The sequence below is a fragment of the Bos grunniens genome, chromosome 2 (genome assembly GCF_055505025.1).
Source record: "Bos grunniens cultivar Pamir isolate PY7600 chromosome 2, Bosgru_T2T1.0, whole genome shotgun sequence".
Taxonomy (NCBI): Eukaryota; Metazoa; Chordata; class Mammalia; order Artiodactyla; family Bovidae; genus Bos; species Bos grunniens.
This window is the reverse complement of record NC_141166.1, coordinates 5,219,736-5,240,359: the sequence shown is the minus strand read 5'-3', so window position 1 is coordinate 5,240,359 and position 20,624 is coordinate 5,219,736. Positions and strand designations below refer to the sequence as shown.

General features: G+C 40.6%; 1 protein-coding gene across 50 annotated transcripts in view; it reads left to right on the top strand.

Moving 5' to 3' along the window:
* EIF4G3 (eukaryotic translation initiation factor 4 gamma 3) overlaps window positions 1-20,624 on the top strand; it is a 354,136-nt gene that overhangs the window by 291,012 nt on the left and 42,500 nt on the right. For all 50 annotated transcript variants that reach the window (XM_086326700.1, XM_086326656.1, XM_086326966.1 and 47 more), the window contains 4 exons: window positions 13,871-14,017; window positions 15,371-15,607; window positions 16,639-16,743; window positions 18,138-18,270. In XM_086326700.1, coding sequence (XP_086182826.1) covers window positions 13,871-14,017; window positions 15,371-15,607; window positions 16,639-16,743; window positions 18,138-18,270 — 622 coding nt within the window. The remainder of the gene's footprint in view (window positions 1-13,870; window positions 14,018-15,370; window positions 15,608-16,638; window positions 16,744-18,137; window positions 18,271-20,624) is intronic.

Here is a 20,624-nt window from a genome sequence, read left to right as displayed (position 1 = left end):
ATCAAAATATACACATATGTGTAAAGAAGATGTTTTAATTTTTTTGTTCAGTTGAATGATGTCATCATTTTGCATTTTGCTTTCTATCTCCACTTAGTGTGTTTTAGGCATCCCCATAGGTCATTGCAGATAGATTTTACTCACACCTTTTAATAGCTTCACATATCCCATTACACATACACATACAACTTTTTTTCATTCTCTTCTGCCCCTCCCCACCCCATGTTGTTTCTGGTTTTTCGTTTTGGAGGGTTTTTTGCAACCAGAAGCAGTGCTGCAATAAACAACGAAGTACATTTATTCTTACACACTGGAGCTTTTACTTCTTTAGCATAGGTTTCCCCCAAAGTTATATACCAAAGGATATTTATTTTTAAACTTTTTTATTGAAGTATAACATAAATACAAATAGTTTGGAAAAGGAAAATTGCTCGTTTATAGTTTTTGTTAAATTCAGTTCAGTTCAGTTCAGTCACTCAGGCATGTCTGACTCTTTGCAACCCCATGGACTGCAGCACGCCTGTCCATCACCAACTCCTGGAGCCTACCCAAACCCATGTCCATCGAGTCGGTGATGCCATCCATCTCATCCTCCCTCGTCCCCTTCTCCTCCTGCCCTCAATCTTTCCCGGCATTAGGGTCTTTTCAAGTGAGTCAGCTCTTCGCATCAGGTGGCCAAAATATTGGAGTTTCAGCTTCAACATCAGTCCTTCCAATGAATATTCAGTCCTGAATATTCATCATCCTAAAGCTGATCTCCTTTAGGATGGACTGGTTGGATCTCCTTGCAGTCCAAGGGACTTTCAAGAGTCTTCTCCAACACCACGGTTCAAAAGCACCAATTCTTCAGTGCTCAGCTTTCTTTATAGTCCAACTCTCACATCCATACATGACTACTGGAAAAACCATAGCCTTGACTAGACGGACCTTTGTTGACAAAGTAATGTCTCTGCTTTTTAATATGTTGTCTAGGTTGGTCATAACTTTCCTTCCCAGGAGTAAGCGTGTTTTAATTTCATGGCTTCAGTCACCATCTGCAGTGATTTTGGAGCCCCCCAAAATAAAGTCAGCCACTGTTTCCCCATCTCTTTGCCATGCAGTGATGGGACCAGATGCCATGATCTTAGTTTTCTGAGTGTTGAGCTTTAAGCCAACTTTTTCACTCTCCTCTTTCACTTTTATCAGGATGCTCTTTAGTTCTTCACTTTCTGCCATAAGTGTGGTGTCATCTGCATATCTGAGATTATTGATATTTCTCCTGGAAATCTTGATTCCAGCTTGTGCTTCATCCAGCCCAGCATTTCTCATAATGTACTCTGCATATAAGTTAAATATAAATTAATGATTTAAATACTCTCATAATGTTTAATTTTAAGCTACCGCATTAGTGTATAGTTCATTGTATATCAGCAAAGTGAACATACCTAACTCTCTGGTCAATAAATGTAATTGTACCTTTCTTCCTTAAAGATGACCACTGTCCCAACTTCTGACATCATAGCTAACCTACTTCTGAGGTTTGTTTTATTTAACAGTGATTTGTTTTACTTAAAGTTGGCAGTGTGACTTCATAAATTTCTAATACAAACCAAATACAAAAATCAAACAGCCATAAAAATAATGAAAACCTAAATATGAAAACCTAATCTCTTAGTAGAAAAATAAGGCTATCTTCATGAACTTTGGGGGAAAATTTCTTCAGCAAGATGCAAAATAAATATAAAGGAGGAAAATACCAAGTATGACTGTTAAAATGTATAACCCTTGGTGCAGCAAATGGTGCTATAAATAAAAGAAAAAGGTAAAGCCACAGCCTGGGAGAATATATCTGAAATGCATATAGCTGCCAAAATGTTAGAATCCAGAGTTGAAGGGGAAAAAAGCAAATCAGTAAGGAAAAAAAAAAAAGCCTAATATAAAAAATGGACAATTCATAGAAATGAAATCCATTGGCTCATAAACTTAAAAGATACTCAGTGTTATTCATTATTAGTGACAAGAAATGACAAGACACAGTTCTGTGCAAGTCACATCCATGAGATTGAGGGCAAAAAGCAAAGATGAGCATAATCACTTTGGAGAGTAATTAGACAACAGTGGTGAAGATGTTCATATGCTATTACCCAATAATTTCACTTCTCGGAGTATATCCCAGAGAAATTCCCATTTGTGCAAAAGGAATCATATATTAGAATGTTTATCTATGTATTGATTTTAATAGTGAACAACAGGAAGCAACCATAATAAGCCTAAAGAAGACAGAAGAATATACCACAATGTATTTTGAAAAATAATTAGGCACACAAGGAAACAAGATGGCACGAATGAGAACCAACAGCAAGCAAACGCCCTGCGTTGGGCTCCAGGTTCCGGTTTATCAGGCACAGGTGCTAAACGAACATGCATGCATTCAAGGTGATAGATTCGACAATTTCAGTAGAGAAAGTATAAAAAGGACTGAACAGAATTTCCAAAACTGAATATTAAAATTAAGAAGACAATAAAAGGGTTTAAGGGCAGATGAGACACAGCTGAAGAAAAGAATTATGAACTAGAAGTGTATAGAATCCAGATTGAAGCAGAGACCCCCAAAAAGAAAATTAACGAGAGGTTAAAAGATGATAAAAATCAAAAGATTTCCTACAAACCCCAAGCATGATTTTTTTAAAAAAGGCTGAAAGAAAGCTAGTAAAGCTAATTACAGGAAGAAAATGATATTAAAAAGAAACAATAATTTGTCTGCAAGTTTCTTAGGAGCAAAAGTCACCATATACAAAAGAAAATGTTGGCAAATCAAACTACATTAAAATTAGCATTTTTCATGAAAAGGTGTCAGATCAGATCAGTCGCTCAGTCGTGTCCGACTCTTTGCGACCCCATGAATCGCAGCACGCCAGGCCTCCCTATCCATCACCAACTCCCGGAGTTCACTCAGACTCACGTCCATCGAGTCAGTGATGCCATCCAGCCATCTCATCCTCTGTCATCCCCTTCTCCTCTGCCCCCAATCCCTCCCAGCATCAGCATCTTTTCCAATGAGTCAACTCTTTGCATGAGGTGGCCAAAGTACTGGAGTTTCAGCTTTAGCATCATTCCTTCCAAAGAAATCCCAGGGCTGATCTCCTTCAGAATGGACTGGTTGGATCTCCTTGCAGTCCAAGGGACTCTCAAGAGTCTTCTCCAACACCACAGTTCAAAAGCATCAATTCTTCGGCGCTCAGCCTTCTTCACAGTCCAACTCTCACATCCATACACGACCACAGGAAAAACCATAGCCTTGACTAGACGGACCTTTGTTGGCAAAGTAATGTCTCTGCTTTTGAATATGCTATCTAGGTTGGTCATAACTTTCCTTCCAAGGAGTAAGCGTCTTTTAATTTCATGGCTGCAATCACCATCTGCAGTGATTTTGGAGCCCAGAAAAATAAAGTCTGACACTGTTTCCACTGTTTCCCCATCTATTTTCCATGAAGTGATGGGACCGGATGCCATGATCTTCGTTTTCTGAATGTTGAGCTTTAAGCCAACTTTTTCACTCTCCTCTTTCACTTTCTTCAAGAGGCTTTTTAGTTTCTCTTCACTTTCTGCCATAAGGGTGGTGTCATCTGCATATCTCAGGTTATTGATATTTCTCCAAGCAATCTTGATTCCAGCTTGTGTTTCTTCCAGTCCAGTGTCTGCATATCTCAGGTTATTGATATTTCTCCAAGCAATCTTGATTCCAGCTTGTGTTTCTTCCAGTCCAGCGTTTCTCATGATGTACTCTGCATATAAGTTAAATAAGCAGGGTGACAATATACAGCCTTGACGTACTCCTTTTCCTATTTGGAACCAGTCTGTTGTTCCATGTCCAGTTCTAACTGTTGCTTCCTGACCTGCATACAAATTTCTCAAGAGGCAGATCAGGTGGTCTGGTATTCCCATCTCTTTCAGAATTTTCCACAGTTGATTGTGATCCACACAGTCAAAGGCTTTGGCATAGTCAATAAAGCAGAAATAGATGTTTTTCTGGAACTCTCTTGCTTTTTCCATGATCCAGCGGTTGTTGGCAATTTGATCTCTGGTTCCTCTGCCTTTTCTAAAACCAGCTTGAACCTCAGGAAGTTCACGGTTCACATATTGCTGAAGCCTGGCTTGGAGAATTTTGAGCATTACTTTACTAGCGTGTGAGATAAGTGCAATTGTGTGGTAGTTTGAGCATTCTTTGGCATTGCCTTTCTTTGGGATTGGAATGAAAACTGACATTTTCCAGTCCTGTGGCCACTGCTGAGTTTTCCAAATTTGCTGGCATATTGAGTGCAGCACCTTCATAGCATCGTCTTTCAGTATTTGAAATAGCTCAACTGGAATTCTGTCACCTCCACTAGCTTTGTTCGTAGTGATGCTTTCTAAGGCCCACTTGGCTTCACATTCCAGGATGTCTGGCTCTAAGTCAGTGATCACACCATCATGATTATCTGGGTCGTGAAGATCTTTTTTGTACAGTTCTTCTGTGTATTCTTGCCACGTCTTCTTAATATCTTCTGCTTCTGTTAGGTCCATACCATTTCTGTCCTTTATCGAGCCCATCTTTGCATGAAATGTTCCTTTGGTATCTGATTTTCTTGAAGAGATCCCTAGTCTTTCCCATTCTGTTGTTTTCCTCTATTTCTTTGCATTGATCGCTGAAGAAGGCTTTCTTATCTCTTCTTGCTATTCTTTGGAACTCTGCATTCAGATGTTTATGTCTTTCCTTTTCTCCTTTGCTTTTCGGTTCTCTTCTTTTCACAGCTATTTGTAAGGCCTCCCCAGACAGCCACCATTAAGTAAAAATGCAAGCCACGTGTTAGGAGAAGATAATTGCAGCATAAAAATCCAGTAAAGGACATCCCAATTGAGAAAGTAGCACTGACACGTATACACCATGTGTAAAACAGCTGACACAGGGAGCACAGCCTGATGACCCGGGGGGTGAGGAGGCGGGTGGGTAGAGGGAGGCGCATGAAGGAGGGTATATATACACATACAATTATGACTGATTTGTGTTCTACGCAGAAACCAACTCAAGGTCATACAACAGTTTTCCTCCAATTAAAAAAGTATTGAAAAAACTAACATTAATAAGAAAATAGCTTAAATTTTAAATAGACAACAGACTTAAATATTTCACCAAAGAGGTTATCCAAATGACCAATAAATATGAAAAAAATTATTCAATTAGATAAAACCATGCAATAATACCAGATTGCTAAATTTACCAGATGTTTGCAAATAGGTGAAGCAACCAGAACTGTCAAACAGGGCCAGTAGGAATATAAATTGTAACAGTCACTTTAGAAAAGAGTTTAGCATCATCTACAAAATTTGGAGGTTTTTTTTTTTTTTTTTTTCCCGCTATAACCAGCATTTCCATTCTTAAGAATATATGCAACAGATAAACATACATTTCTGATGGGCCAGGAAGCGTATGAAAATGTTTGTCAGTATTCATAATGAATAAAAACTTGAAACTGCCCATAAGCCGTAAAATGGAAGAATTGTTGCACGCTCACACTAGGACAGTCAAACTGAACCATAGCCGAGTGCCTGTGGCTGTAACAGGAAAAAGCTCTAGGAGAAGAAGCCAGACCCGAAAGAATATATGCCATATTGTCTGTTTATTTAAAGTTCAAAAACAAATATGGATGTGGGAATGCATATATGGATGGTGAAACAAAAGCAAGAAAGTGGTTATTATAAAAATACAGGATACTGGGATTAACTGTGAAGGCTGGAAAGTGGTCGTGCTTTGAAAGCATTTATGTGAAGCTCTGGGAGGATTCAGTGTTCTTAAAGCTAAACTTTGAAAAGAAGAACAACAAGCAATAGAGTGAAAAAATTTTTTAAATGCTCAGGGCCCTTAACTTGAATATTTAGTTTCTTAAAAATGAAAGATGAAGGTACATATGGCAAGATACTAAGTTTTAGCAAACTTGAGTGATGAATACTTGAATGTGTGCTCTTTTATTTTATACTTTATAAAGGAAGAAGTGGAGTTAAGCTGATTGTTTTCAGATGGCATGTCCATGAGCAGTGTTATCCAAAATTGAAATGACAGTATATGTTTCACTAAGTCCAGCTTAAGCAGATTTTTTTTGCTCTAAGTTTTGGTTTCCTATTTTAATGCTTCTTGTGAAATCAGACAAGAAGGATCTGCTCTGTGCAGCGTTTTCCAGTCCTTGACCACAAGTGCTGCTTGTTTTGTGTGTTTTTTTTTTTTTTTTAACATAATTGTTAGAATGAGAGAAAATGAAGAGTGAATTAAAAATAAGATATTACCCACGGCAGGTATTCTTTTTCTATCCATTATATTCATTAATTTATTTCAGTAGTTTCACTTTCAGTATCTGTATGTTTTACTGAGACACATCTGCAGGTCAAATTGTAAGATCTTTGGCCTGGTTCATAGTCCTAAGGATGTATAGACCCATGCCATTTTCATGGATTATCATGAATTTGAAGTATTGGAATCTAGTTATAATTGTCTACACAGTCATGTTTCTAAATAGTAGTAATAAAGAGTAGTGGGAATCATAGCAGTATTTTGGGAGGATGTGTTACATCTAACTCATTTAATCCTCACAACCATTTTATTATTCCTATTTTAAAACATTTTGTGGAAGTTGGAAAATTGCCTAAATAGGGATTTTATACATATGGAGGTTTCCAATGTTAAATGATAGAACCTTAGTTCGAACAAGAGCCGGTGAAAGTGTTAGTCACTCAGTCGTGTCTTGACTCTTTGAAACCCCATGGATGGTAGTCCGCCACGCTTCTCTGTCCATGGAGTTTCCCAAGAAGGAATACTGAAGTGGGTTGCCATTTCCTCCTCCAGAGAATCTTCCCCACCCAGGGATCAAAACCAGCTTGCCTGCATTGCAGGCGGATTCTTTACCATCTGAGCTACCAGGGAAGAATTGGACTGAGTGCCAAAGAATTGATGCTTTCGAAGTGTGGTGCTGGAGAAGACTCTTGAGAGTCCCTTGAAGAACAAGGAGATCAAACCAGTCAATCCTAAAGGAAATCAAGCCTGAATATTGGAAGGACTGATGCTGAAGCTCCAATATTTTGATCACCTGATGTGAAGAGCCAAATCATTAGAAAAGGCCCTGATGCTGGGAAAGATTGAAGGCAGTGACAGAGGATGAGATGGTTGGATGGCATCCATGACTCAATGGACATGAGTTTGAGCAAACTCTGGCAGATGGTGAAGGACAGGGAGGCCTGGTGTGCTGCAGTCCATGGGATCACAAAGAGTTAGACACAACTTAGCTACTGAACAACAAGCTCAAACAGAGACTTAGATCTCTGATTTTAAAGTCTGACGGTTGGGTTTTTTTGACCTCGGGCAATAAATGGAGACATTTTTGGTTATGACTACTAGCATGTTAGTGCCTAAAGGCCCAGAATGCTCCTGAACATCCTACAGTACACAAGACAGCCACCTACAACAAAGGGTTGTCCAACCCAAAACATCCTTAGTGTCAAGGATGAGAAACTTGGTCTAGATTGTTGAGATTTTAAGATTTAAGAGAATACTTATTGTCGTTCAGAACAGGGTTGTTTTGTTTTTGTTTTGTTGACCATCTGCACAGCTTGTTGAGGTCTCAGTTCCCTGACTAGGGATTGAACCCCACCCTCAGCAGTGAAAGTGTGGAGTCCTAACCACTGGACTGGGAGGGAATTCCCCCAGAGCAGTTTTTAAACCTTTTTTCTGCCTCTTTGTCATTCACTTCAATCACACACCTCCATGAGTCACTTTGCAGTTCTTACCTAGGGGAGGGCTTGAGAATACAGTTGTGTGTCAATTTTCCTTGATGTTCTAAGGGGTGGTAGGTAGGCTTTCTAAAAAGGAATTCTTTAGATTTACAGAGGAAATTGATATAGTAGTTTTGGCTTTACCAGTTGGCTCTGCATATCAGCTGGTAAAGAATCCGCCTGCAATGTGGGAGACCTGGGTTCAATCCCTGCATTGGGAAGATCCCATGGAGAAGGGAAAGGCTGCCCACTCCAGTTTTCTGGCCTGGAGGATTCCATGGACTGTGTAGTCCATGGGGTCTCAAAGAGTCGGACACACCGAGCAACTTTCACTTCACACCGTATTTATTGTGTGCACAGACACACTTGTTTAGATTTCTGTGCAGCTGCCTGCCTTTGCCAAGCTCTGCTAAGTGAAACCTCTGGCACATAAGACTTAAAGACATCATAAGAGGTAGTAACCTGGGCCTCTGGAGTATGCTGCTGCTGCTTCTGGTTCAAGTAGAAACGACTGCAGAGATCTGCAAGGCCTCCTTCCCAAACTGTAGCCTGCCAGGCTTCTCTGTCCTTGGAATTTTCCAGGCAAGAATACTGGTATGAGTTGCCATTTCTTCTTCAGGGGATATTTCCATTTCAGGGATGGAACCCTGGTCTCCTGCACTGCAGTCAGGTTCTTTACCATCTTAGCCACCAGGGAAGCCCCCTTCACAGACTGCAGGGCATTTAACTAGAACTCAGTACTTCTCTTAGGCAGAGGAGAACATCTGAAAGTGAAAATGAAAGTGAAGTCGGTCAGTCGTGTCTGACTCTTTGCAACTCCATAGACTGTAGCCTACCAGGCATCTCTGTCCATGGGATTTTCCAGGCAAGAGTGCTGGAGTGGGTTGCCATTTCATTCCAGGGGATCTTCCTGACCCAGGGATCGAACCCCGGTCTCCCGCATTGCAGGCAGATGTTTTACCCTCAGCTACCAGAGAAGCCCCAAGGACATCTGAGTTGAGTGGCAAATAAAGAAGGGCAGACACTGGAAATTGCTATCCTGTATCTAAATCTATGCTTAAATAAAATTTTAAATTGGATTATTAGTCCTGTTTATTGCACTGTTTCATTTTAATCAAAATTTAAAGAAAATCCCCACCTTGGAACTCTTTTTGAGCCTAAGTTCCTAAGAGCGGGGCACTGCTAAATTCCTAGCGCCTGAAATGGTTTCTGGTGCATAATAGACCCTCAGACATATGTTTTGAGTGAATGGATAAATGCATGAATGAAAGTATAACTTGAGTTTATTTTGCACCTTAAGACCGTGCTTTTGTTACTTTTAATCTCTGCTGTGGCAGGCATGCAGACCTCAGCTGTAAAGAATGGCACTGTGGGTAAATTTCTGCATTCTGTGTCCTGTTACACCAGATCCGAGACTTTGAATGTTGCCGGTTTAATGTGCCACTGAAGGAAAGATTGATGAGAAATGACTTACCCTTTCATAACTTGACCACTCCCTTTTCAGTCTTGTGGACATCCCTCAGTGCTGTATGCCTCTTCGAATGTATCTAATAGAACACGTTTCGGTAGATGTGTTTATCGTACATACAGGTCATGTTAAGTTCATTTTTAGTTGGGAATTTACTGAGGTCAGGACATCACCACTGATAAACGATAGTATGTCACTGTAGACCCAGGAGTTACTGTTGAACAACTGATTCATTGCTGTTCACTTCACATTTTAGAGTTAGTTTGGGCATACCACTTGTTTATATTATACTAGTCATTCCAGACACTTTACCGCGGACCAGAACATGCTTTAAGCAAAACAGCTACTGGGCCATGGATTACCACTGGCATCTTTATCTTCTAGGACAGCCCTGAAAATCCTGAGCGTGCTAATAAGCCAGGCCAGGACTTGTCTCCTGTTGGACTTAATTAATACACAACTGACAGCCCTTGGTGATTTTCAGGGAGTTTGATCCTTTTAAGGAGAAGAAGTATTTACCATCCATACTAACAAATATATTAGCAGTACAAATCCTGTTGCTTGAAGAAAATGACTGCCTGCTGCTGACAGTGTTCACGTCCAGGACTGCTGGCTGCCCGGAACGTGGCCAGCTCTCACTGCAGTAGGAGACGGACACTGTCAGTTCACAGTGTAGCGCAGTGGCACGTGGGTAGTTTACTGTTGTGTAAAAATTAAAAGGTAGGTGCCCTCCAGCAAATCTAGCTCACCAAGCAGTCTTGGTATAAAATATTCCCCAGTGACTCCCTCACTTTCTAAGGAATCGTCTCCCAGCAACCCATCTGAAGCACTTAGTATCTTAGTTTTAATTCCAGACTACTGTTTAATGAATTATGGTTGTCTGAGAGAGAGCTTCTTCTCGTTGTGGCATGTCACCTTTCATTTTTGGTATTATCCATGGTAACATCTTCAAGCATCTACCTCTTCTACTGTTAGGAACTGAATATTCATCTCTCCCCCAGTTCGTAGGTTGAAGCCCAACTCTCCATGTGATGGTGTTAGGAGGTGGGGCCTTTGAGAGGTGATTAGCTTTAGATGAGGTCATAAGGGTGGATCTCCCATGATGGAAATTAGTGCCTTTAATAAACAGGAAGAGGTACTAGAATTTCTTTTCCACCACATGAGGATAGAGGAGAAGGCAGATGTCTACACAGCAGACATCCAAAGAAGAGGGTCCTCCTTCACCAGGGACCAGATCTGCCTGCACCTTGATCTTGGACTTCCCGACCTCCAGAACTGTGAGAAATAAACATCCGTTGTTTATGCCACCCAGTCTGTGGTATTTCATTATAGCAGCCCTACCAGACTAAGACATTCACTCTTCATGTTCTCACTAACCAATTTTACTGAGTCTCCTGACCAGTTAAGTGTCCCCTGACAACACAAGCTGACTTAATACCATCATCGTTTCATAATTGTGTTGAATTGAACATCTCTTAAGAAGAAGACGATTACCGTGCATCACCGTTCTCGGGCCATATCCTCCCTGGCCTGTTTCCGTATTTCCACAGCCCCTGTTCACCAGAACAAGCCTTTAGGGTGTGGTGCAGCCAGACCTTCATTCATTAGAGACAGCCGTGCTTGCAGGTCTGTGGTCGTTCTGCTGAGCGTTCTGTTTTAATGCTTCCCGTGAACGTGTCTAACAAGCATATGCAACAGTCACAGGTTCTTTATGTCCCGTACATGTGAACTGTTGGTGACCACCACTTTGGGATAACAGATATTCAGTTCTCTTGCCTTTTGTGGCTCTCTCCTTAATTGCTTTGTGAACTAACTTAAACACTTTCTTTGATGTTTATGCTATTACAATATAGGTTTCTCTTAAATTTTACTAATAAACATGTCAGTGCAGCTCCAAACTTAAATATAGGTCTATCAGTTTATAGAATTCTTAGCTGTGGTCTGGGCACTGTTACTTGTTTTACTTAGACTGTCTCATTTAATCCTTCAAACAGTCCTGCGAGATAGATGTTATCCCCGTTTTAGAAAGAAAGAGAAGTTCAGGGAAGCCAAGTGATTTGGCCAAGGTCACGTGGCAGAGCTGGCATTATGACTGTCTCCACTGCTCCTGTTGCACCAGCTGCTTCATGGTGTCCCTTAGTCTGTAATCACTAGGATGCATCCTTTTGCTGATGAAGGGATTAAGGCTTAATGAGGTAGCTTGCTCACATTTACATACTGATGAGGTGTAGAGCTGGGATTCAAACCCTGATTTTATAACTCAGGATTCCAGTGCTCTTTCTCTTTGAGTGTTCCAAATAAGCCACGTTTAAGTCACGTTATTCTCTGTGACTTAAAGCACTTCCAACAAACCTATTGCATTGGGTGCTTAAAGCTGCACTTGGGCTCGACACAGGGATTGTGCCTCCCTTGTTTGGATGATGAACGAGTTTGGGTTAAAAGAATTGCCTTCATTTAAAATCAAGCAAAAAAAAGAAAATCATGTAAGCGAATCTTTTCAATATAGTCTTCTCTACATAAAAGGTATAAAAAGCAAATCCTTTAATACATTTTGTGTAGGGAAATTCTTCCTTGCCTTACATCATTTCTACTTGTTCCTTCCAGTAAATAAAACACACGAGTTTTAGTTATTTGACCTTCCTGACTCATTTTAGTTCTGGTCCCTGTCACTAAGACAGTGGCTTGAATTTTCATATTATCCACATTTTTCCCATCTTCTACATAGTAAACCCATAATTCAGGGAAAATCTTTTTAAGGCCGATAAATTGTGCCCAGATGATTTTTATCCTATCAGTCTATAATGTCCTTAGTGTTAATATAGACAGTGGTGAATATGCTAAGAAGTTGGCAAAAGCCTCTTGATGTGTTTATTTGAGTTCCTGTACAGTAGCAAATTTAATGTAACTGCTGAATTTTAGAACCTTTGCTTTGTTCTGGAACCTAACGTCATGCTGAATGCTCTATTATACAGAACCTCTCACATATGGTGCTTCTTTATATTCTGGGTTGTAGATAGTAAAAGATTGAGTCTACTTTTGGCTTCTGCTTTGAAAACCCTTTGCTCTCATGTTTCATTTCTTTAAGGCTAATTAAGTACCTGCTCTCAGAACTTCCCTGGTGGCCCAGTCCGCTGTGCTCCCAATGCAGGAAACCTGGGATTGATCCCGGCTCAGGAAACTAGATCTCACATGCCACACTAAATGTCTTGCATACCACACTTAAGATTCTGCACAGCCAAATAAGTACAAATAAATTAAAAGCCTACCCTCTTGTGTGATCATAGAATAGGCCTGACTTTGACATAACCTGTTGTCACTTGTATTTGTATGGCCTAAATTTGGACATAAGGACGTGTTAGCTTTCCTGTGATTGTCTGAAAAGAATCCGTATTTGATGTTCTTCTCCTCTAAGTTAAAAAAAAGTGAAATGAAACATTCAGCTCTGGTTGGTAAGAGCTGGCCTTGTTGAAGGGTCTTTCGTGTCTCACTGGGAATATGTTGGAGAATGTGCCGTCAGTTCTAGCACAAATATGCCGTGGTATTGTAGTCCTCAAGTTGCTAGCCATTCAGCCTTGATCAGCAGCTCTCCAAAGTCCATTCTGGTTGCTAACTCTTCTGTGAATATAAATACAAGGTATCCCATTTTTTATTAACTTCTCCCACTAAATCTAGGACAAAGACCACGTATTTCAGAACTTTGGGAGCCACTTTGTGATTCTAGGAAAATCATTTTGCCATATTGTCATAGCTGTTCAAAATGGTACTCGTGATTTTCTCTGTAAAACAGAATCTTTTAGTCAATCACTGTGCTGGTTCACTTTCTTTATTTTCTGAATAAGAACGTCTCTGCATTTAGTTAAAGGTGAAGCTGTTGCAGTTACTAGAAAACAATGGGTTTGTATGGACATCTTGTAAGCGTCTTGCCTCTAACCGGCCCCTTCCCTGCCCTGAGTCTGTGCATCAAAAGAATGTGCCTACGTTGGACATTTATTAGACAACTCGTAGAGAACTAGTATGTTCTTTTGTCACATAAGAAATAATCAATAAACATAGTGTATCGATAGACAAGTCAGATACTAGCGTTACAGTGTTGTGACGTCCCCCTTAGGAAAAGATGTCTCCAGTATTCTGAAACGTGGCCCTCACTCACACACACTTCTGCATCTTTCTAGAATAAGGATCTCACCTCCAACAATTTTCCTACGGCCATGAAATTCTCCCCTGCTTCGTTTCATTTTTATTTGTTTCTTGAAACCAAAGTACCTACTGTAGTAGTTTGAAAAACAAAAATAATAACCTTTGACAGTTAAAAAGGTCTAGAGGAGTGCAGAGTCATAGTTGTAATAGTATTACAAGGATTTCAAAGTCAGCTAGAGGCACAACCAGCCATAGAGGATGCGGTACATTTATATGAGAGGAATGTGTGTCTTTTCTATATAAAATTTAAAGCTCCTTAACCATTGAAAACATGAAATGCCTAAAGCTAAATCATGTATCTTTTGTAGAATGCTTACCTGTGGTTCGGTCAGCATTATTTTGCACAATAAAGAAAATAGATATTTTGAGAAAATCACTGGATTTCTTTAAGTAATCTTGCCCCTTTTGCATTTTCCCATCTGGATGCAGCTGAAAGTACCCATGGCAGACAAGCCTGGTAACACAGTGAACTTCCGGAAGCTACTACTGAACCGTTGCCAGAAGGAATTTGAAAAAGATAAAGCCGATGATGATGTCTTTGAGAAGAAGCAGAAAGAACTCGAGGCTGCCAGTGCTGTAAGTATTTTCACAGAAAAACCGTGCGTGTGCACTTTGAGTGTTATCAGAATTTTCATGAAGCCGGCTGCCTCATCGCCCTGCTACTTCAGTAGGTGCCTGCGGCCTTTTCTTCAGGTGGAGATATACCGTATTGATGTTTAGAGGAGAGCTTTATTCCTTTTAGTGCCACATGTTAAAACAACTCAACCTTCTAAGATAGGGATTCAGAACCTAGACTTCAGAGAGGTTGCTGAATTCCAGAAATCTCCTGAAATGGATGCGAACTTGTGGGGATAGTTTTATTTTCTGAATAGGTCTGTGGTTAACTGTCAAAACCTCAAAGCCTCTCCCTGACCCGTAGTTCAAACAAGTTTATTTAAACAACAAGACACTTGAAGGGAAAATTATATAGGATCATTTCTTCTTTTAGAGTAATTTATCCTTACTTAAATAGAGATTTTCCTACGTGTAACAGCTGCATACAAAAAAGTTATAAAATTGTGACTGGTTTTACAATGGTAAATGGAAAACATTAAAATCCTCCAATCAAGGAGTGCAAGAACTTTTATGCTTTTGTTAGACAATGAAAGCAAAATAATATACTGGAGTATAAAGATAAGAGTTGATGAGTATGCCCCTAATGGAGATAAAGGGGATGTTTTCCCCAGACCAGTATGTTTCCCCATCCCATCTTCATTTGATGTCAGTCGAAACATACCATCGCCCCTGTAGTTTTTTTTAAAGTGCACTATGCTTGTGCATATACACCAGTTACTTTATGTACAGTAAAGGAATGAGAAAGGAGAAAACGAGAAAGTAGAGAAACTACACTCTAGCAGTCAGGATGTGGTGGAACCAAATTGTGATTTTCTAACGGAGAGTGTCTTTTTGGTCTGGAGGAACAGAATTCTAGGGATTCCCTATTTAGCAGACACCTACTATCTCCTGTTGGAACACAACAGTTGTATCTTCATCCTCCACTTCGAAATGTTCAGGTGTGTCTTTTACATTGATTGTCTGCCCGTCAGATGGGAATTGATCTGCCTTACTGACAAACCCTGTCGTTCACAATGGGCTTTTATCAGGGTACTAAGTGGTACATGCCTCTTAATGTTTAACGGCACCTCTGAACCATCCTGCCCCTCCACCTTCAAATTAGAATGATCGTTTTTCTCAGTTTTGACTCCTTCCTTGAGCTTTTCGTCAGCAGTGCCGAGCTCCACAGTCTCCCTAGCTGCCGCTTCGTAGGAGGCTTGCCAGGTCTGCACTGAACGAGCATACCGGCAACACCAGCCACAAGTATGTTTTTAGCATCTTTTGAGTAGTACAATCTTCATCATCAAGATTCTGTTATTCTTCCTTATGCAATAGCCAGAGGAGAGGACAAGGCTTCATGATGAACTGGAAGAAGCTAAAGATAAAGCCCGGCGGAGATCCATTGGCAACATCAAGTTCATTGGAGAACTCTTTAAACTCAAAATGCTGACTGAAGCCATCATGCATGACTGTGTGGTGAAGCTGCTGAAGAACCACGATGAAGAATCCCTCGAGTGTCTGTGTCGCCTGCTCACCACAATTGGCAAAGACCTGGACTTTGAGAAAGCAAAGGTAAGACCCCCGAATCTCAGAAACCTCCTGCAGGGACTCTTTGTCAGCTGCGGAAGTTGACCGTCAACACAGGTCTCCATCTTTTCCCAGCAGCCAAGGGTGCTTTTCTTTTGTCCTTCTCACTGTCAGGGTTGGGCCATGGTGCTCGTTACCACGTTTTCATTAAAGTCAGAAGTGAAGAGGATCCAAAAGTATTTAAAAGCCAGGTCATGAATTGAGATTATTTCTCCCGTGTCCTTTATTTTACAGGCCCTTCATGTGTATATGAATAGCAGTACATTTCTGTGGACAGAAATTTGGGGGTGAGGGGGGAGCTACCAACAGCCAGGACTGACGGAAGACAAGAATGAAGACCTAGTAGCTTTCTCGTTTATGCTCTAGTTGATGACAGGGCTATCTAACCATAATATAAGAAACCATTAAAAATATTATAATTCAAACATAACATGGTACTGTCCAAATAAGGGGTAGGGAAATTAGAAAAGCATCAAAGAAATAGTGTCAGAAATGTTTTATAACATAGGAATCAGGTAGGGTTATGTTTGGCTGTGATAGAAAACCTGGAATATCAGTGTGTATATAAGACTGAGGTTTATTTCTCACTCATGTAAATGAAGTTCAGGAGTAAAAATTCTAAGGCTGGCCTGGTGGCTGGCTAAGAGATGACAAAAAATTTCAGTTCCTCCAGTGTAACATTTTGTCATCCCTAAGGTGTAGCCCTGGAGTAGTTCTTGACATCATAGCTGAGAAGGTTAGCAAAGGGCAAAGGACACAGCCACCTCTCTCTTAAGGTTCCAAGGAGATGCAGTATGACGTTTCCATTTATATTCTGTTGGCCTATAATTAGTCATATGACCATGGCCTGCCTCCTGGAATATGTAGCCTTTATTTTGGGTGTCATGTTCAATTAAAAATTCTACCACAATGCCTTTTGGCCAAAAGTTGTATTCCTATGCCGTCTTAAAATTCTATGTGGTAAAACTACATTTGAATTCCTCAGCCAGGAATACTAATGATTTTGTATCTTGCAGCCACGTATGGACCAGTATTTTAATCAGATGGAGAAAATTGTGAAAGAAAGAAAAACCTCATCTAGGATTCGATTCATGCTTCAGGATGTAATAGATCTAAGGCTGGTAAGTAGAAAAATCAACCTACCTTTCCAGTCTCTTCAGGGTTTGGCTTGGGGAGGATGTCCTAGGATTTATATGTATAATGGCTTAATGCTTTTGCCTCATGACTCAGAACATGGATCAACAAACTGTGACAAGAGAGCTATGTGAAAGGACAAAGAGCATGTACACCTGCCTGTCTGCAGCTTATTTCTTCTCTCTATTCTGGTGATCAGACCACTTTGCAATTTTGAAATCAGCCATTCTGATTTCAAACTGTGGTCATTTAAATTTAATCTTAGCATGCTAAATAATCAAGAATTCTCATCTTCAAAATCAATGTATTTCTCTTCCCCGAGCCTTACATTGTAGTCTCTGAAGTGGTGACGTTGTCTCCCTTGCAGGTGTGTTATAAAGATTCAGTGGTTATGTGTGTGGCCAGCTCACAGGAGATGTAGATGTTTTCCTCTCTGTTGTTTTTCCTGTATACTCTCTTGTTCTGCTGCTTTTTTCCCTCCTTTGTCATACTAAGTATAGTTCTCACCACTACCACCTTTGTCAACTGCTAGAGGAAACACACTGCCACTGAGCCTAAGATAGAGGAAGTGAACGCAGGTCCCCCTCTCTACCCCGCCCTGCACCCAGACCAGGTAGCTTACTCAGCTGAGATGTGACCTCAGGATCCTTCTTGTTAACAAAGCCACTACCACTTGATCAGAATTTTGAATGCTGATTTAAATCTATTTTCCATTCTTGCCTCAAACTAATATAAGTAAATGTTAAAAACTGCTCTGCCTCTTCCTTCAGTCACTCATATTTGTATCAGATATTGAGACTGTAGCTCAGAAGGGAAGGACTGGGAGAAGTGTCTCTTGAAGGAGACAGCTTGTCTTACCCTTAGCAGAGAGGATAACTGGAGCTTAGAGTGATTGTGGCGTTTTGTGTAGATACCATAACCTTGATATGTGAGGAAGGAAAACGCTAGTCATCCTCGATGTAGAACCCCAGTGGAGTGTGGTGTGAACTGAGTAGCAATATATCCGACTGGGTCAAGGCCAAAAGTCCTGACCTTTCTTGATTCCTCTTGTTTTTCCTTTCAAAAGTACAATATGATAAAATGTACAGATGGATGGGTAGGTAGGTGGATGGGTAGACAGATAGTTGGGCCATTCTTTCACTCTGTGTTTCTACCCACTGCTTTTGTATAGAGTAACTCAGTGGATTGAGACAGGTTTCAGTATTTAGCGCTAACATCTGAGCTGCACGTAGAGCCATCTGTAGGTGGTTGAACCTGCCATAGCGCCAGGTTCATGTGTATGCTATGCTTTTCTAGCAGTGAAAGTATAAAATAGATTTTTCTAAAGTTTCCTTTCTATTTTTAGTTATCTGGCTGACATCCTGATTTTCTCCTTTTATAGTGTAATTGGGTATCACGACGAGCAGATCAGGGGCCTAAAACTATTGAACAGATTCACAAAGAAGCTAAAATAGAAGAACAGGAAGAGCAGAGGAAGGTCCAACAACTCATGACCAAAGAGAAGAGAAGACCAGGTGAGGGGTGGAGTCTACCGGGTGCTAGGGAACTTGGGAGTTTGAGGGATGAATATGTTAAGAATTTTATATTTAGATGTGAAATGAGAGCAGAAAGACTGACCCAAAGAAGAGAACGGTGATTGGTAAGAGAAACGGCATCACCTGGAGACTGGTTGTTGTGTAAAAACAGAGAGTGTGGGAAGTACATTTTATTTCTTTGACTACTCCAAAGTCAGCAATCAGCAAGACTTCATTGAGCATCTTCTGTATACTCAGTATAGGTGAGGGATATAAAAAGAAGTAGAAGATACATCTCCTTCCCTCTGGAAGCCAGAACTAATAAAGGGAATGTTTTCAAGCAAACAGAAGTTACTATCAATTATGAAATGTACTCTCCACTCAGGCTGTTAAAACTCAGAACAGGTGGGATAGCAACTTGGAGGAAAGGGGCACTTGAACTGGGTGTTGGTAGATGGCCAATATTTGGAAGGGATGGAAAAATTATAGTCATGAAACTAAAGTAAATATATACTGTAAAGAGGAATAAATAAGCCTGATTAGAGTAAAATTTCAGTGTTCAGAAGGATTGAAAAAATGCTGAGAAGAGTGGACCCAAATCAGGAACTCGGGCTTGAGCTGACACTGAGGAGCTGCCGCTTGCTTTTGAGCAAAGGCGTGATGACAGGCTGGGTGCACTTCAATAAAATGGGTCTGCTGCTCACTGGAGAAGACGCCGATGCTGGGAGAGATTGCGGGCAGGAGGGGAAGGGGGCGACAGAGGATGGGATGGCCGGACGGCATCACGGACTCAATGGGCATGGGTTTGAGCAAGCTCTGGGGGATAGTGAAGGACAGGGAGGCCTAGCGCAGTGTAAGTCCATGGGTTCACACTGAGTCAGACACAGCTTAGCAGCTGAACAGCACTGACAGCATTGCTCATCACGTGGTGAAGGGTGTACCAGGCTCAGAAATGCTGTTGTCAGCTGAACTCCTATGTGGAAGGAGGTTAAAACTTGGTAGTGATAAAAACAAAAAGGAAGAAACAGAAAAAAATAAGGTGAAGTAGTAAGCATTTTACACCTGAGAAAATAGAAAATTCTGTAGACTCAGTTTAGGAACATTGAAAGAAGAAACTTTTTTCAGAAAGGAAATGATCATTTTTCTTATAAGCTTGTTTCTTCTGAGATGACATCCAAATGGGAACGCTCATCCACTGTGCTATGAAGTGCTCAGATGGTGACCGGGTCATATTAGCATAGAGGTTGAGGGCATAGACTCTGGAGCCAAACCGTCTTGGTGTGAGTTTCAGCTCTCCTGCATCCTAACTGCGTGACCTTGCACAAGTCACTTAATCTATAAAATTGATCGAATAATAGTACCTAGGATTTGTGAGGCTGAAATGAGATGGGTAAAGTGTTTAGCATAGCAACTGACACCTACTAAATATTCGATAGCTGTGACCTGTTATTTATCAGAGACACTGTATACTCATAGTGAAGTTCTGAGAGATGACTCCACCAGGGAAGAGAGTGTGCTTTTCCATTCTACAGGAGCAAGGAATAATCAAGCGTGTTCATGACCATTAGTATCACTTAGCAAAGAGAAAATCAAGAAGCATGTGAGGATTGAAAAAGCTTTCAGACAGTTTGGTGGTCTTTCATTCAGTAAATATTTATTGAGTGCTTGTCACTTAACAAGAGAGACAAAGTCCATTGCTTCCTACAGCTCACATCTTAGGAGGAACAGAGGGGAACAAATACTTAAATATATGTTTGTCAGATATGTTCTATAGAAAAACTAAAACAGAGAAGGAGTAGGAATGCAAGGTTTGATGAGTAGAGAGGTTGCAGTTTTATATTAGGAAGATTGGGAAGCCTATTTAAGTTGGTGTTGTTTGAGCAAAGACTGAATGAAGTAAGGAAGGAGTTAATTCATGTGGATATCTGGGGAAGTGGGTGTTAGGAAAAGGGGATAGTAAGTACAAATGCCCTGAAGCAGCCTTTTCAAGCATCAGCAAAAAGGTCAGTGTGGCTAGAGCAAAGGTTATGGGGGGGGAGTGGTAGGAGATGGGGTCTGAGAGGCAGGGGCCAGATTACTTAGAGGAGATAAACCATTTATAAGGAGTCTGTCTTATTCTCACAATGAAATAGATAACAGAAGTGTTTTGAGCAAAGAAGTGACAAGACCTGACTCATAACTTACTCGGGCCACACTGGCTGCCATGATGAGAATGGTGAGGATGAAGCAGGAAGCCAGTGATGATGTTTTTATACCAGTTGAGGCTTATTGCTAGCTTAACCAAATTTGTAGTGTTAGTAGTGGTTAGAAGGGGGGCTAGATGCTGAATATATTGAAAAGGTTGAACTGACAAG